The sequence below is a fragment of the Plectropomus leopardus genome, chromosome 18, assembly GCF_008729295.1.
Source record: "Plectropomus leopardus isolate mb chromosome 18, YSFRI_Pleo_2.0, whole genome shotgun sequence".
In the NCBI taxonomy this organism is placed as follows: Eukaryota; Metazoa; Chordata; class Actinopteri; order Perciformes; family Serranidae; genus Plectropomus; species Plectropomus leopardus.
The window spans coordinates 20873282-20891186 of record NC_056480.1 but is presented as its reverse complement, the minus strand read 5'-3'; the positions used below and the strand labels follow the sequence as shown (position 1 = coordinate 20891186).

The 17905-nt window shown below is 42.5% G+C and overlaps 1 protein-coding gene across 2 annotated transcripts in view; it reads right to left on the bottom strand.

The window, feature by feature from the left end:
- Positions 1-2231: 2231 nt before the first annotated feature.
- The window catches only part of atxn1a (ataxin 1a), a 119586-nt gene continuing 103912 nt past the window's right edge, over positions 2232-17905 (bottom strand). For both annotated transcript variants that reach the window (XM_042505915.1, XM_042505916.1), the window contains 2 exons: positions 15067-17440; positions 2232-10924 (listed from right to left, as the gene is read on the bottom strand). In XM_042505915.1, the coding sequence (XP_042361849.1) occupies positions 10322-10924; positions 15067-16917 (2454 nt within the window). In that variant the 5' untranslated portion in view covers positions 16918-17440 and the 3' untranslated portion in view covers positions 2232-10321. The remainder of the gene's footprint in view (positions 10925-15066; positions 17441-17905) is intronic.

Here is a 17905-nt window from a genome sequence, read left to right as displayed (position 1 = left end):
GGGGATGACATGTACTTTAAAAAGTTATTACATACATACTGACACATACGAACAACAGTATGAACACCACAGCCACAACACATCACAGCAAAGGACAGCATTTAGGCTATTATTTACTCACTGTAGCCGAGCACACACATAAAAAACGCTGCACGCTACGTTTCTAAGCAAGCAGTTGATGTTGACATTCTCTATTCAGTGTTGTTGTTGTTATTGTTGTTATTGTTGTTGTTGTTGTTGTTGTACTCACCGCTCTCGCTCTATCAGTCTCGCGCGCCATGTCCTTCTCCACCTTGCGTAGGTTCAACTTCTCAGCGCAAAATACAGCCAGTCCACTCGGTCTCTCTGTCCCAGTATAACCAGTCCACTCGGTCTCTTTGTCCCAAAGTTTTGTTCTGCGCTCACAAACAGCGGAAAGTCCTCACACACCTCAGTGACGGTAAAAGTCCCTCATTGAACGCAGAAATCACGAGCACTTCAGCGTTTAGCATGTTACACTCGGCATGCACCTGGTGTGAGGGTGTGTTTAATTTGAGTCACCTAAGGTACTGGCGGGGTGGTGATTATAGGCTGTATGTACAGGTAGACGGCGGGCCCTCTCTTACCCCAGCTGTGCTTAAGTGAGTCTAAAATATCCCGGATACGGCATAGGGACGCTACTAGCTAGCTGGCGACGTCAATCGGAGCCGGATTGCGCAGAATCGACATCCACGTTGGGGGAGTTCCCGTCCAAACAGCTGTCCGACCAATCGCGACTAGTCCCTTTCAATGCGAGCGCGTGGATTGGCTGTCACAGTTGTCAATCATCCCCTTTTTTTGTGGAATTGAATTACACATTAAAAAAAATAAAATTTCATAAAACAGTCACTTGCACAAACATCAGGGTGATGAGAACTTCTTTCAGTGTCAGAAAAACATCTTTAAAAAAAAAATCATTTTAAGTGTGTACTTTGAGCTTTTAGTAGTTTGGCATATGTCCCATTCACTAGCATGGAGGGGCGGGCGTTATGTCTGCTGTACTTATGTATACTGCAGTCAAACACCAGGGGGCGATCCGGGTTAGAATGGGCGCGCTGTCATGACGTCAACCCTTCGTTAATTGCATTGTTGCATTTTTGTACTCTAATGTTACAAGTGGGCCCCCACACAAAACGTATTTGTCACAGTAATGACACTACAAAATGGACCAAGGAAATGATAAAAGTTTCTGTTTTCGAAACTTTTATCGTTATCATTTTGTTTCGCTTTTTTTGTTTTTTGTTGTTACTCTAAAGATTATATATAAACTTTACACGTGCCATCATTCAACATATTTAGGCAATAGTTGGAAAAATAGTGAAATATATGTATTTATGACAAAAGTGATGAAATGTAAATAAGTGCACTGATTCAAGTCAAAGTATGAACAGAAAGTATGTTATTGTTAGACTCATTCTTATTTTTGAAAAAAATATATAGCTATTTCTTTTATAGATATAATGTATATGGCTATTTCTAAAACATTTGGGGCTGAAAAGCCTTGGGCTCCCAGGTCCAGCAACACCACTGAACTTAAGAGACAATTTATTGTCATCAAAAATCAATTATCTTGTGCAATTAATTCTGTAGTTTGATTTTTATTAAAATTAAAAACTAGGGGAAAATATCCAGAAAAATATATTTATAATCTTTCTATAATCATTCTAATCTTACATTTAAAATTATGATACAGGGAATAAAATACATACACATACATATATATACTTACTAGTTTCGCTTATTTTCAGGTAATTTTCTTGTAAGCTTTTTTACTATTCTCTTGCTGTTTTTGGATCATGTGTTAGGTTGCTCATTGCCTTCCCACAATTTTGAAAAATAATAAACCAATTCGTTCAGGTTTCAGGGTTCAAGTTTGTGCCACATGAATGAGTGGACAGCAGAGCAAAATCGTCAAAGACAACCATCATAAAAAATATTATCTAAAGTGCAACATAAGACATTTTTGAACTCTGTGACAAGATATTTTACAATAATTGGTGTCTTAATTGTTGTAAGTAGAGATGTCATGCAGCCTATTGTACACTAGAGGGGGCTGTTTTCTGCTCAATTTCAGAGGACAGTTATTATACACATAGCTCATGATATAAGGTTTCAGATCCAATGTTTGTGCAGTGGGTAGGTTTTTATATCACATTTGTTGTTGTATGAGGGTGTTTTATGGTGTTCAAATAAAGACACAAGTTACCCATTTATTCCAGATATGTCAAGGTTTCATTTTCTTTTTTTCAAAGAGGTGCATTTGTACAGATGTCAAATACATACACCAACAGGGTTTCTCCATTTCTATAGAGGAAAGGGGTGGTGAGACACAGGGACTTGGTGAGTACAATATAGTACAAACAAGTTGGCTGGGAACTGCTGCGGCCCCCTGCAGGCCAGACTGTCCGAGCAGGTCTGTGCTGATGTCCAGTTCTCTGCTACCGTTTCATGGGGCCAAAAAGTTTCAGTTCAGTACTTGGTGTCACAAGTTAGCAGAGAAACATCTACACAGACGAGTTGCTAGCCTCAGGGCTGAGTGTTCAGAACAGGGGGAGGAATCAACTGAGCCACAGCTGACAGATAAGCTCCGCCCCCTCCGTGGCAGTGGGCAGGGTCAGAGGTCAAGAACCATACAGCCTGTCCCCTGCTGAAGTGTTAGTTGCCTTGCACAGAGCGGCAGAACAACGACGTTCAGTACACTGAAGAGTAATCCAAGCCATCTCCAGCATAATACACATAATATCATAATAATAAATCATAGTTAATTGTCAATAATGACATTTGTTAATCATATCAAATCATATGTAATAAATTTACATATCTTATAACCCATATGAAACAGCCCACTATGTAAATTGATTGGGGTGAAACTAAACTGTTAAGTGGGCCTCTAACAAGTTTTTTTTTTTTCTTTCTGCCTGAGTTGGTTATCCAGCGCTATGGACATTGACGAGACGTCATACAAAAAAAAAAAAATGAAAAAAAAAAAAGGAATCCTGATCGAATTCTGTTCACTTTTAAAACACAACAAAGTGCCAAAAACATCCTTTTGCAAAAATGAAAGTACATACATCAAGAAACAAAGAGCACACATGCTTTTTTTCTGATCGAAAAGTCAAAGCTCACACACCAACATTCATTTTATTTGTAAAATTGTGCAAGAAGCCAATTTAAAAAAAAAAAAAAAAAAGAAAAAAAAGACGACATTAGCAGTGTTCCTCCAGTGAGGAAGCTTGTCATAAAAACAACAATGACACATTCTCTACATAGTTTTCAGTCCCCTGACATTATATTGAGTGCTACAAGGGGACCAAAAACACAGAAAAAGCTCCTGCACCAAAGATAATGCAAACAAAGCAAAAGGTTTGTACGCACCGTTTTCGCACCGCACGACCAAACCGAGCTGCGCCTCGCAAACACGTCTACCAAATTAGATCTCAAAATTTGAACTAAAGAAAACCTAATTAACGGCACAGCGTGGTTGGTGCATGGCGGAAAAGATTCCAAACAAACCCGAACACAACAAAAGAAGGGATGCATTCCATGAGAAAAGGTTTTCCTAGTAGAAAAGAACCAAGGAACCACCTAACACCTCGGCCCGTTGGACCCAAGAACGCGCCGGGCGCCAAGCGAGATGGAGCACAGACAGATAAACACAAGGTTACGGCAAGGTGATGTGCAAAAACTTAAACTGAGCCATCTCTCTTTTTCATCCTTATTCACCCCCTTTTTTCATTCTCATTCTCTCTGTCTGTTTTGAATGAATGTTGCCCCTAGGGAAGGTATCGGTCTGAGACAGAGGGGTTAGACCAAGCCCGTCCTAGGATTAGAAAGTGCTGAAACATTATCAAGTCTTTTACATCTACTTACATGTGCATCTCTGTTGGTTGGTTGTTTTTGTTTTTTTTGTCCTTTTTCTTTTTTTCCTTTTTTTTACAAAAAGTGGTCCCCACTAAAGCAATGAGGTTTCTTTTTTTTCTGTGGGTCTCACCGTGAACCGTCGAGGGTCAGGGTTTATGATCTCACAGACGATTTGAGGAGAAAACACTCCGTTACACACACACATACGCTCAAACCCTAACTCGCTCACACACGTTTGAACACCAGGTGTACATAAGCACACACACAAACGACACATGGTGCAGACACACACACACCAAAACACACACTCAAATTTAGGAAGGCCACGAGGACAAAAGGGGAAAGAGAGGTACGGACAAACTCTCCGTTGTTTCTCTTCACAAAGTCTTGTTTTACAGATGTGACACACACATCGACAGACAGTAAAATACACAACAAGGATGAGACACTGGAGTAGGACTATGCTACATACACTTGGCACAGCAAAGGGGTTGGAAACAATATTTAAGTATTGCACATTGTGGTACATTTCAAGGGGATAAAAAGGTTTGGATGATGTGAACAAAATTAAAACTACACCAAACCCTCCAAAAAATGTTGAAACCTTGCTGTGATGTGCCGTTCCCTCTCCTGCATTCAGAATGTGTCTACATTTCAGATTGCTTTGTCTCATAGACTATTACTAAGCATGCATTTCCACTCAAGTATAAACACAGTGACCTTTAGAAGCGGAAAAGGAGACCGAATATCAAAAGACGATGTTAGGAGGGGAACAGGCGGCCCAGGCCACGCTTAAAGGTAGCTAACGGTTGTTTGAGGGTTAATCGATTGCTTTGCCTCAGGAGGAGGTGCGAGGCTGGCTGGCTATGATTGGGTACCTGAAACAAAGTTAACGAGGTCACTACGGGAGTCGTGGCAACGTGGCAATACTGGGCGGAGTCAAACGTCTGCTGGTTATGTCCATAGACTGCAGAAACAAGATGGACATGACAGCTCCCCGAAAGTGAAGCCAAAACATCTTGATCGCCTCCTGGTGGCTGGCTGCAGTAAGGGTCATAAACCCCATCCCCTCCATGTTAGTGAATGGACCAAATTAAAAAATCTATGTAAGCATCAAATCTTTCCCCCAAAAATGGGCTTTGTCATTTTAGGTCATTCTTATCACCCTTATGTTTGTTCAGGTGTTTATTTTTCTAAGTTTGGCTTTAATTAGTTATTAGATGATATAAAAAGGGGACTTGACGTCATGACTGACAGCTGTGTGCCAATCAATGTTGCTCACGATCAATGTCACTGCTAGCGATTGGTCGGACGGGAACACAACCAGTGCAGACGTTGCTACTGCCCAGACTCTGGCTCCAAATGATGTCACCAGTGCAATTTGGCAGTGGCTGTATACAGGATATTTTGGCTTCATTTTTATGCAATGGGGGTAAGTGACATCATGCTCACCTGCAACAGAGTTTATGACTCTGACCAGCTGGAACAGCGGAGGTTTCGGGGGTCAGTTACTGCATATATGAGACACTTCCCTGAAAAGCTAGCAGCTACTGTTGCAACTGCAATTTTCTAAGATTTGAATTATGAGAAGGGGAATAGTGCTAACTGATTTGAGTTGTGTTCAGGTATATTAGCTTCTGGAAATGTTTCCTGTATATGGCAAGATCGTATTTTCTCTGTGGGAAGGAAGTTTTGGTTGTAATGCAAGATCATTATTGTTAAATGTTTATTGCAGAGAATTAGAGTGAATGACTGTGTGTGTGTGTGTGTGTGTGTGTGTGTGTGTGTGTGTGTGTGTGTGTGTGTTTCACTCATATGCGAGAAGAGTGCCTGAATATAGTCACATATTGCTTTCTAAAGTGACCAAAGCAACGTCAGCATCACTTGGCTTTGGCTAAAAATGTTTTGAACCTGACTGACAGTAAAAGTTTTGATGGTCTGAGGAGCAGACCAGGTTTGTTTCGATGTTGTGGTTCTGCTTTTTCATTTGTTGGGAAGGGGGTTGGACAAAAAATAAAATGGACATGTATGTACATTTACAAAACATACAGCCACACAGATTGCAAAACATGCACACATACGACTATTTTTATCAGTAATGATCGTGATGTTTCAATAGGAAAAGGAGGAAATGAAAATGTACAACTGTGGTGGTGTTGATCTGAGAAACCCTGTTTTATTATAAAAAAATAAAGCATTTTCAAATCTCATATGGGGTCTACTCATTCACTCACCATCACTATCCAACTGCCCATTTACTCAACCATCTATCCATCCATTCCTCAACCATCTGAGCACACATCTATCCTGCCATCACCCTGGTAAACTCCCACCACCTGAAACAGGGTAGCCCCACACAGCTAAATATTATCAGTGGGATGAAAATACGCCTGATCCACTTTTCAAAAACAACTCTGTTGTATAACATCATCTTAAAACAGAGTCTGAGCGGAAAGCTCAACAGATATGCCCGCAGGAAGCCTCATCTTCTCCACCTCCCTAACAACACTACTGTGCCAGTAACCTGCATGTGATCTAACTGCTGTGCATGATCACGCTGAAATGTCACATGCAGGTGGTTGAATGGCATCATATAATCCGAGCACATTGTCCACCATCACTGATTTCACCTCATTTTTTTTCTCATATGCAGAACATATCATCATCAGTCTGTCTCAGTTACGCTGACATTAGAGACGGACTGGTCCAGCCACAAAGTCCAAATTTGTTCTTAGTCAAGGTCCACACAGTTAAATATATTCAGCATCATACTTGCATTTGGCCATGTCATCGAGCTAGTTTGCTGTCGCTGCAAAGTAGCTGTCAGTTATTCATTCACTCTACTGCAGAAAACAGCACTTCAAAATAAAAGCTTTGTGCTAGAAATTCACTATCCATTCAGAATGGACCTGTGACCTGTTTTTGGACTGCTACCCACCAGTTGGGAACCAATGAACTACACTTTTTTAATAAGCATTATAGGGATTGTGACTGAAACACACTAGGGCTGTTCCGAATACCAGTTTTTGGGACATTGAGGCTTAATTGAGAAAGATTTGCCACTGACTGAAGCTTTGGTGGTGGTAGTGTGTTTTTTTTTTTTGTTGTTGCTGTGATGAAAGACAAGGACATCAGTCATAATCAGTGAAAATTAGATGCTTTGTTAGCACGGATGCTGCACATCAGCCGTGGTAGCTAGAAAAAAAAGAATTCTTTGTAAGATAGCTAAGCATTTACTTACAGATTTTGACACACCAAATTTCTGTGGTGTATCTGGCACTCGAATTTGGGGGTTATCGTTGTAAATTTTTAAATCATTGCAGAAACTTTTTTGACATCTCGCTGAAGTGTTTGAAAGAATATCACATTTGATCAAACTGTGTCGTTTCAGTAGTGCTGGACTGCTAGGGAATAAAGTTAGATGACAAAAAATCAGTGTTACAAAACTATCACTTAGCTTAAATGTCCTTGTCTGACTGTAACTAAAAATAATGAATGCTGACTTAACTGAGGGGATTTTTTGCAGTAATGCACATATATTTTGATTACCATGGCAAAGAGTGAAGCTTTGAAGCATTCCCACAGGAAAATTATGGTGGAGATTACTGATCCCAAAGAGAGAACAGATAAAATACACAGAGTTGACACTTGAAAATGTGAAGGCTAATAAATAAGCCAATAAACCCTGCTTTCGGATCTTATATTTCTCTTAAGAGCTAATTGTTTCAGTCAAATAAAAACTTTTATTGTGAAGTTTCTGCTTATTCTTGCAACATGTCTTCTGTGTTTGCGTTCTATGCCAATGTGTTGTTTAGATTTCTGAATTCAAATTGAATACATGATTATTTATAACGTGTGGACCATAAATGACTACAGACAAATCTGGACACTGTGAGTGGACCAGTTGGGAAGCAATGGTCTAGGGAGACTGGACAAAAAAGAGATCTTGTTTTGAATTTTCCTTTCCACTGGTTTCAGGTCAGCCCCCCCCACACTTCACACTACACATGGAACACCAAACTCAGGAAAAGAACAAAATGTGGGGTTTTATATGCCAGAGAGAGCCTGTGAGGATGTTCAACTTCTGACTCAGTCGCTTACAAAGCTCTAAATGTCGGGCCAACCAAGCAGGCATATCTGTTGAGGTAATTGCTGCATGTTAACAGAATAGGGTTTCAGCTGAAAGCACAGGCCGTGTTCAAAACATAACCCTAGTCCCTACACCCTGGTTTCAACAGCAGGAAAAGTGGATGAAAAAGTCAAAATTTTCCTTCAGATACACTACTACTTGTATATCTTCAAAGTCAGTAAATTCAGTAGGCAGGCACGTGTTAAAATTCTTGTTTACAGCTATGTTTGTAAAAATTCAAATGTAATTTGGCCTTAACTGCGTTGATGTAGGAACTTTTCCCCTACAATGTGCCTGTTGAAGAACAAAAACCCTGGTCTCCTCCAGTGTGTTACGTGGTCTAGGGCTCGTTTCAGGACAGGGCAGTTGAAAATAAAAAATAAAACAAAAATCACGTCTCCACCTTTTCTCCCTCCTCCTGATGTGCAAATTGCAAGATTCTCCTAAGTACAACTCCAAGTAGAAACACTGGACATTTAGCATTTTCTATATATCGTTTAACCTTTTCCTACACACAATATACATACACTCGCACGCAAACTCACACACGTACACAAACACACCACAGAGCACTCTCTACAACTGTACTGTTAGCAGTGTGCATCAATCCAATGTCAGTCAACTAGTGTCTTTGCAGTAGGGACAATATGCACCACAAAGCATAAATACAGTACATATTATAGGTGTTTGTGAGTAAGCATGTGTGTGTAAGCATGTGTGTACAGACAGACATGGACCAGCATCATGCACACTCTAGCACACACACACATTACAAACATATGACACCCTTCAAAATTATGTGGCGTGAGCTTCTCATCGATGCTCTCGGTCTAACGGAACATCGTTGGGATATTTCAAAAGCCTGATCCTTGTTAATCCTCATGCCAGATTCCGAACTTTCAAAACACGTTCAAATACTTTCCCCTGACGTCTGCATGGCTGGCTGTACGAGCAACATGCTGAAAACCCGTCATAATTCCTTTTGTCATCATAAATGTTTCTCAAACCATCTACTAACTGGAAATGTTCTCCAATCATCCCTTTCTTTGTGATCCCATGGCACATCCACTCCCACGTTACCAAACCACCCCTTCACTTTTCCAAAAAAAGCTTCACCTTTCCAAAGTGCTGTTGCTACTCTCTACCCTTGTCTAAATTTTTTTTAAAATATCTAAAAACATACAGTACTGCGTAAATAAAGAGACAACAAAACATTTTGTCGGCTGTATGGTGAGTGTGACAGGTGTGTTAAGTGCTTTGAAACATCCTGACCCTCTCCCGAACTGACGTGCAGATTCTCTCGGTTCCTCTCACACAGCCTCTCTCCGTAAAAAAATATATAAAGTAATTCATCAAAAAAACGATGAGGATTGTATGCAGTCTTCCTCTTGACATTTTCTCAAAGTGAAGTTCACCAACCCAGTGTGTTTGCACTTGTATGTATTAGGTTAGGGTATCTCACATTTATTGTACATTAACATTGACCCACCTAGGTTCAATCTAAAATGACCCCTGATTAAGGTTTTTGACAATCATTGAAAAAGACTATCTGGTGAGATAGAAGACGAGGGGTTTACGAAAAAAAAAAGAAAAATGCTCAAGATGAATTGAAAACTGAACAGAGTTAAGTGTTGTTCCCTCTCTTTTGTGCGGCACACTGGCACCACTTGATGGCATCACTGGTCAGGACTGGCACACCCTGAAGACACTGTGAAAACTATATTTATACTCCAGACAAAGAATAATGCTTTTCCAACTGTGATTTAGAACATCTCTCCCACAAATCCTTCATGCCACGATGTTATCTGACTCCTGTGTAAAACCACTGGCGCAGCAAGAGGTGGTGGGAAGGCGTTTCCGTCCACACAGTCTCACTAGCAGCGCACAGGGAGTGAAAACGCTGCCAGGAGCCAAACTGTGAGTTAATTCAATTTGAAATTTACATAATGTGTAGCCAGCCAAGAAGATCCATCAAGCACTGCTCCCGTGTGCCACACAGCCACCAATAGACATTTAGCACGCCTCGCAAATCCCTCACCATAAGTCATCTCATGAAAACCACCAAAACGGCACTGATTGCTTGTGTGATATTAAATCCATCTATTAAAAAAAAGTGTTACTAACTACACGGACTTAAGGTGATACCATGTAGGGTAAATTTACCTCTACAGTACTCAAGATAGAAAAATAAAAACGGAAAACTTTAAAACCAAGACAAATGAAACATTAATGTGGGCATTCGTGTTTTTTTGTAGAATCCTTTTATGTTGTTTTTTTTCTCCAAAATCCCAATGGTTATTGACCTGCTAGCCTTCACTTGCCAATATTTGACCTTCCCTCAATGCTTACTTTCACCTCATGAGGGATGAAAGAAGGTTTAGGCAGGGTCAAGGGCGGCTCCTCCTCTGATTTTTCTACTTTTCGACCCTCCGGCGCGGACCATCTCCGCTTCCTGCCTCCTGATGGCTTACTGGAGCCAGCTTTTGCGCTGCTGGCTACCTGACCTTTAACTGACCCTCTTTCCCCAAACATGAGATCCCCGTTTTCCACATTGGTGCTCCCTCCGCTCCCGTTCCCACTTCTGTCCCTCCCTCGCTGGCTGATTCCGTTCTCCCGCTCGCTGTGCCTGGAGCCTCCTCCACTGCAGCTCTGGGGAGCGTCTGAGACAGCTCGGGGGGGTTTGAGGTGCCCGTGGCTGGAGGCTGGGACAGACGCAGGGGTGGCCAGCTCCAGGGCCTGAGCCTTCTTCAGGGATCCGTTCCTCAGGTTCTTCAGGGTAAGTGAAATACAAACGTCGCCAACAGAGAGCTTGGTGCAAGGCAGCTCCAGAAGCTGGGTGGTCCGGTCGGGGCAGCATGAAGACCAGCCTTGGCCAAAGACGAAAAAGGGGTACTCCACCAGGACCTCCACACTCACCTGGAGGAGAGGGAGTGATGGACAGACACGTCAACACAGAGACACTTCAATACAGGACAGGGCTGCAACTAATGACTATTTTTATTATTAAACCTTAAAATCCTGGATCGACATCAGTTTTCTTGAGCTGCATTCAGACACCTCAGCTATTTAACCCTTTAAAACTAAGCAGATTAGTTTGATTTCTTAAAAAACATGGGGGGAAAGGCAATAACCACCTTGGCAAGAAATGTCCCACAAATTGCAAAATTTTAAAAAGTGAGAAGAAAATGACCTGAAAATTACTTATTTAAAATAAGTTATTAGTAACTTTTAAAAATAAGGGGAAAATGTCCAGAAAACTATATTTATAAACATTATGATCCTACCTTTAAAATTATGCTCTAAAAAAATTCTACAAATATATATATTCTTTTTTATGTTCTGCACTTTTTAGGGGGTCATTTCCTTGTTTGTTTTCATTGGGTTTTTTCGTCTCTTTTTCTGCTTATTTTCTGCAATTTTCTCTTAACTTATCTTAACTTTTGACTAGCTTCTTGCTTATTTTTGGGTTACATGTTGTAAAGGTGCTCATTTAATTAGCAGTATATGCTGTGTTAAAGAGAAGCAAATTGAGCTTCTATGGCTAACTATGGCTTGTAATGAGTTATTAAAGGAGGGTAATAGAATGAAGGTGTGGAGTTTTAGCATCTTTTGTAACTTATTCTAGTCACTACAAGTAATAAAAACTGGAATAACAGCCAAAAATAAATTGCAGTTATAGTTGGAATATTCAGTAGTTAGTGTAGATAAGGAAAAGTTTCGCCAATAATAGTTTAAACAATGAACTGATACCAGTGGATCTGTAGCCCAGCGTGGAGTGATGGTCAGCTGACCAGAGAAAACAGGTTACAATGTCAGGTGTTGAAAGGGGCACCAGTGACAAAGCAAATGACAGTATGGTGGATGACGTCTTATTCATTGAGTCCTAAAGAAAGTTTCTGAGTGTTTCCTAAAGAACTGTTTGGCGATAAAATGTAAAAAAAAAATTAATAATAAAATGGTAAAACCGTGTTATTTCCTAGAACCCAATGTGTCATCTTCAAATGATATGTTCAACTACATGCTTGGCACACGGGAGAAGCTTAGTTCTACAACTGCACCACTAAAACCATTAAATCCTAAACACTGAACCTTTAACGCCTCCAAAAGTTTGGTTTCAAATCCATAGAATATTCCCCAAACACTAAATAGTTCAATCTAATTTTAGGAAACACACAAAAACTTTCTGCAGGACTGTGTGGGTGTTGCTTGATCAGATTTGGTTGACAGTTGACAGTATTTTTTTTTTACAAACAAGGACAGAGGGATGGCGGCCTGTCGAAAACTACAAGGACTTTAATTGTGTCTAAATTTGGCCGAATGAAAGAACTATTGGGACATGCTGTCCTTAAACACAGCGAGACGATTATGTAATAACTCTGATTAGTTTGTTAGAGGCACAGCTGGAGAATGTTGGCATCACAGTAGAAAATTAATACAAATAGGGAGAAATGTCTTGCCGGCTAAATGGCTAAAAACTTTCAAGAGAAAAATGACCTAAAAAATGAAGGATTGTGGTCCATTAGACAAAATCAATGAAAAGGATGGAACGTATTCATGGTTAAGAGATTGGAATTCTGCAGTGTGAACTTGTAGCACTGATTGGGGGTCTGCATTGTCATTTGTATGTACGACAGAATGAACAGATGACAGATAGAAGCAGAGGAGGCTTTGAGATGTGAGGGGCAGAGCAAGGGAGAAAATAAACCTGAGGAGAAAGAAGATGAAAAGAAGGAAGCGCTGAAATATTGCAGAGAGAACGGGAAGGTGGGAGGGAAGGAAGTTACTGGGATGGAGATGAAAAGGCGAGTTTACAGAGGGAGGGAGGGTTGAACAAGAAGAGGAGTGAGGAAGTGAGTGTGAAAGAGAACAATGTCAAGAACGATACAAGCGTAAGATGTATCAAACACCCTCTCAAAGCAAACGTCAGGCAATATTTTCCCTCCCGTATTATGTAATTTTTGACTTCTCAGAGTGAGTCCTCTGAGTGTGGACTCAAAGCTGCTACCACCTCTCAGGGAAATAAAAAAAAAAAGTACGAGGAGCCACTGATGGAGTACAAGAGAGAGAGATATAAGTCTTTGAAAGATTGTCAGCTTTTGTGGGGTACAGTATCAAAGAGCAGCCGGGGGCGGGAGAGATGGTTAGAGATGTGCTGTGTGGGTGGACGAGTCACAGCGTGGACAGATGAAATAGATTAACTGGCTTTAACGCACACCCTCAAAGACGGTGAGAAGTGTGTGTTTGTGTTTGAAGAAGTTGGGACTAACCGGAGACAGAAAATAGATAAATCGAGGCGTAGTTTTAGATGTTCAGCGATTGCTGAGAGATTGGAGTTATAAAAGAGTGAGAGCTGTTTGTGACCTATGGAACCTCTCAGAGTACTACAGCAGAGTACTACATGAAGCAGCAGAAACGTGTACAAGTGAATTAACGTTCCTGGCTTTACTGAATACTTGATGAGTAGATTCCAACACTCGACTCTTTGAACTCCTCTAAAGCTCATAATGAGAACATGTTTGGAACATGACTGTCATTCTCGTACATTGAACGTAATTGCGGAGGGAGGAGCAGAGTCCTGTGAGATTCAGCATAAGAGAATCAGTAATAAGGGTGCAGCACAACACTTGTCATTCAACATTAATAACACCAGCCTGCATTAAAGCCCTCTTAGAGATCTTGTTGAAAGTCATCATTGACACTCACAGAGGCAAACTGTGAGTTAACACATAAACATAAGCAAAGATGAAGCAGTGAAACAATTGTTCAAATGAATCCCTTTTTTGTTGTTCATCTTCACTTTTTTTCATAAACTGTTTGAAATCACAGCAAGTGCAAATATTAAAGGGACAGTTTTACTTTCTTATCGGGGGTCAGACGAGAAGATCGATACCAACCTCATGTCTTTGCATTAACAAAGGAGACAGCACTATGAAATGATTAGCTTAGTGTGGCATAAAGACTGGAAGCCAACAGAACCAGTTAGGCTCCAAAGTTATGCCATAAACTACTACTTCTAGCTACTAACACTCCTAGGTATAAGGTATACTATGCAGGGACTGCCAGTTCCTGTTTGTAAACAATATCACAAGTGAAAAGGAAGTGAAAGCCAACCTCATACTTTCATACTTTCCTGTTGGATATGTGCTGCTTGTGATCTGGCAACTGGTACTGCAACTGGAAATTATTTTCATTGTAAATTAATTTATTCTCAATTAATTTATTAGCTGTTTGGTCCATAAAATGGCAGAAAATAGTGGAAAATGTCAATCAGTGTTTACCAAAGCTCCAAAAGACATCCTCAAATGTCTTGTTTTGTCCATGACACAAAGATGTTCAGTTTATTGTAAGAGGAGGAAAGAAACCAGACAAAAATGACATTTTAGAAGCTGAGATCAGAGAATTTTTTACCTGTTCTTTAAAAATCATCAAAAGTAATTATCAAATTACTTGTAAATAATTCAATAGTTGACAACTGCTTGATCAATTGGTGCAGCTCTACTGGCACCTGGTTGCTGCCTTTTTATAAAGCCTCTTGCTTACCTTTGCACTGTGCTCAGAAACATCCCGACCACGGCGAAATAAGAAGACAATGAGAAAACAGGGAGAGAAGGACGGAGTCTCTGCAGATAAATGTTCCGCCACACATTTATAATGGGCCCTAAGTGATGGCTATAGGGATTACTTCTGTATGAGTCTCTATATATTGTTTTTCAGAAAAATCCAGCAGAGAATACTTTCAACATTAAACATTTTGTATCCCTCATCATCTGAACACAATGTAGCTCTTCAGAGATTCAATTTGTGTAAGCATTAAAAAAAAAACAGATTAAATGTTAATAAGTGAGCTTTAGAGGTGGGTAGCTGAGTTCCTCAACTTGTGGATAAAGCCAGACTGCTGTTTGTGCTATGTTAGACTGATATCACCCTTGTGTCTGTGCATTAACTATAGAGCTAGAACCAGAAGTCAACCTGCCTAACTCTCACGAGAGAGTGAAGGCTGCATATTTCCCACATTTTAAAACCAATCCTTTAATAAAAGTTGCTCCGCTGTCTCTCACCTGTGCACGGTGCTCACCAACGGAGAACTGAACCACAGCAAAGTTGGGTGAGGTGTGGCTCCCTTCAATGCGCTCCACCGTGGACGAGTCGATCTTCAGCTCACTGCTGATTTCTGCGCTCTGGATGAAGTCCTCCGTCTTCAGGTCCTCCACACGTTTCAGCTCCCCATCGGCCAGCTGGATGATAGAGCCCTTGATGAAATACGGGGGAAGCGAGGGGGGCACCACCCCACTGGATGGTGGAGGAGGAGCAGAGGGAGCCACCAGCCCCGGCGGAGCGGGTACAATGGGGAGATGGAGCTGGGCTTGGACCACTGCACCTGGAGCGGCCTGATGATACGAGCCACTGGCGGATTCTAGTGTTTCTCCTTTGGGGGCAGTGGCAGCGATGTATGTGTGTGGGAGTGTGTTAGGAAACGGTGCAGCTTGTGTGGTTGATGTTACGTGGGAGGTTACAGGTTCCACCGCGGTGACTCCGCCTCCACTAACAGGGATAATGACCTGTTGGGCGCCAGGAATGAGTAAGTGTTGTTGTAGGCTGGTGTGGTAGCTGATTGGCGTATGCTGGCTCCCACTGCCCCCTGCGATGTATCCAATGATGGGTGACTGAGGGTAGATACTGGTGGAGGGGAGCCCCATGGACAGTGACTCTGTGGCGCTGTGGGTGGTGTGGATAACGGTCTGGGGTGACACGGTGCTGACAGCAGCTTTCAGGCTGTCGACACTTAATGGGGGTGGAAACGTGAAAGAGGAGGTGGTGTTGGAGGAGGAGGGTGTACGATTGACAGGCTTGCCCAGGATGATGCCACCTTTCTCCAGGTGTGCGGAGGCAGAGGTTGTCAGCTTCTCAGGGCTGGCTCTAGGAGGTACCAGCTGGTGGTCCCCATGGCTGTTGGGCATTAGCATGAGTGAGGTTCTCAGCCCTGAGGGATCGTGGGTAGAGTAGTCTGAATGCACAACCAGCTGGCGGGTCTCGTAAGATGAAGTGGCGTCCCTTGATTTGCTCACCGGCTTAGAGAGGCTGGACTCTGGGGACGCTCCAAACCGCCGCCCCCTTTCCAGCTCTCCATTGTGGAGCTCTCTGGGTCTTGCACCTTCCTCTTTCCTAGTGGGTCCGTCCGTGTACTGCACCACAAGCTGGGACATCCCATGTCCTAAAGTGTGGTGGTGATGCAGTGACTGGGGAGGAAGGTGGATGCCTGCTTGGTGATGCGGTGACGGCACAGTCCGTGGGGAAGTTGACATTAGAACGTGGTGAGGGGCAGGGTCTGTAGAAGGGGGGGGCATGGAGGTGCGCCCCGTGGATGCTCTCTGCTGGTCGTGTTTGGAAGCGTGTGAAGGAGCGGAGACCGTCTCTGTGTGTGAGTGTCTCTGTGCGGCCAGAGAGGAGGACGAGGAGGAGAGGGGGGGAGGTGGAGGAGGAGGTGGAAGTAGTTGGGGGGAGATGTAGCCTGCGTACGGGGCGGTGTAGGGTGAGGCTATAAACTGCAGGTTGGGGGGCAGTTGGGCGTAATGGACAGTTCCTCCAACTGTGGACTGTGGCAGGGAGGACGTGTACACCGTAGGAAGAGATGAGACTAGCCTCAGCGAGGAAGAGGAGGATGAGGAGTCTGATGTGGAGAAAAGGGATTTATATTGGAGGCCGTCAGACTGACTGGAGCTACGGTGTCCACCCATGCCACTCTCATTCCCACCAGCCACGCTGGCAAGCCAGGCCATGTTCTCTGTGCGCTGGCTGTCGCTGGCAGGTGGGATGGTTGGTGAGCGATTGTCAGAAGGTAATGTGCTAGAGGGGATCTCCCTCTTCTTTGGGGGCAGACATTCATTACTGCGTTCCTGGTTGGACTTCATGCTGACTCTGCCTGATGTCCCTCAGCAGTACTTGCTATATCTTTTCTTTACTTTTTGACTTCTAAAGCTTTTTGTCTTTTTTTTGTTCTCTCCCACTCTGACTTTTTACTTCACCTTCCTGTCTCTTGTTCTCACTTTTGATGTTCTTGTCCCTTGCCTCGCTTTAATTAGCTATGTATTAACTTCCCAATCTTTTCTCTCTTTCCCTCTCTATCCAGTTCACCCAAGGCCGTTGATTATCAGGTCTTGATAACAAAGAAAATCCAGGCCCTAACAAGCAAGGTGAGGAAGGATTAAAGATGGAGATGAAGATATGGAGGGGTGGTTAAAGGGGAGGGGGGGTAGGGCGGTCTGTTTGGTCCAGAGGTCTTTAGCGGCTGGAGGGTGAGCTCAGTGTTGTAGGGGAGAGAGTCACGACGTCGCACCTGCTGCTGCCGCCGAGGACGACGGGGGGCCGAGTGCGTCGCACTTCATGCGGAATCATTTCCTTGCAAAAGCAAGCCTGCACACACCCAGCACAAACCTGTGGAAGAAAAGAGGCAGACAGTTAGGAGAAGGTTTCGATCTCAAACACATGAACAGGTAAGTACATACAAATTTAAGGATACTTATAGTTTTGTATGTGTGCCATATGTTTCCACCTATACAGCAACAAAAACCCTTTTTCCACCACCTGTTCAAGGTGGGAATATTGCGCCATTTTGTTCTGTATCGCTGAATGGGAGGACAGAGTATTCTTGTCATTAAGCCGGCGACAGAGGTAATAGCAGTTCTAAATTGAAGTCTGTGTAAAAGGGACAGCGACCGGCAAGATGGGACCAAGAGTGGGACGGGTGATGTTTTGACAGCATAATGGCAAAAATAAGGGACTTCCTAGTGGCCAATAGCACAATCTCTGTGTAAAAAGGGCTACAATGACAGGCTAAGCCACCAAATTCCTACTGTCTAACACTGCACAAGCGCATCAGATAATTGTTTTTCAATAAAA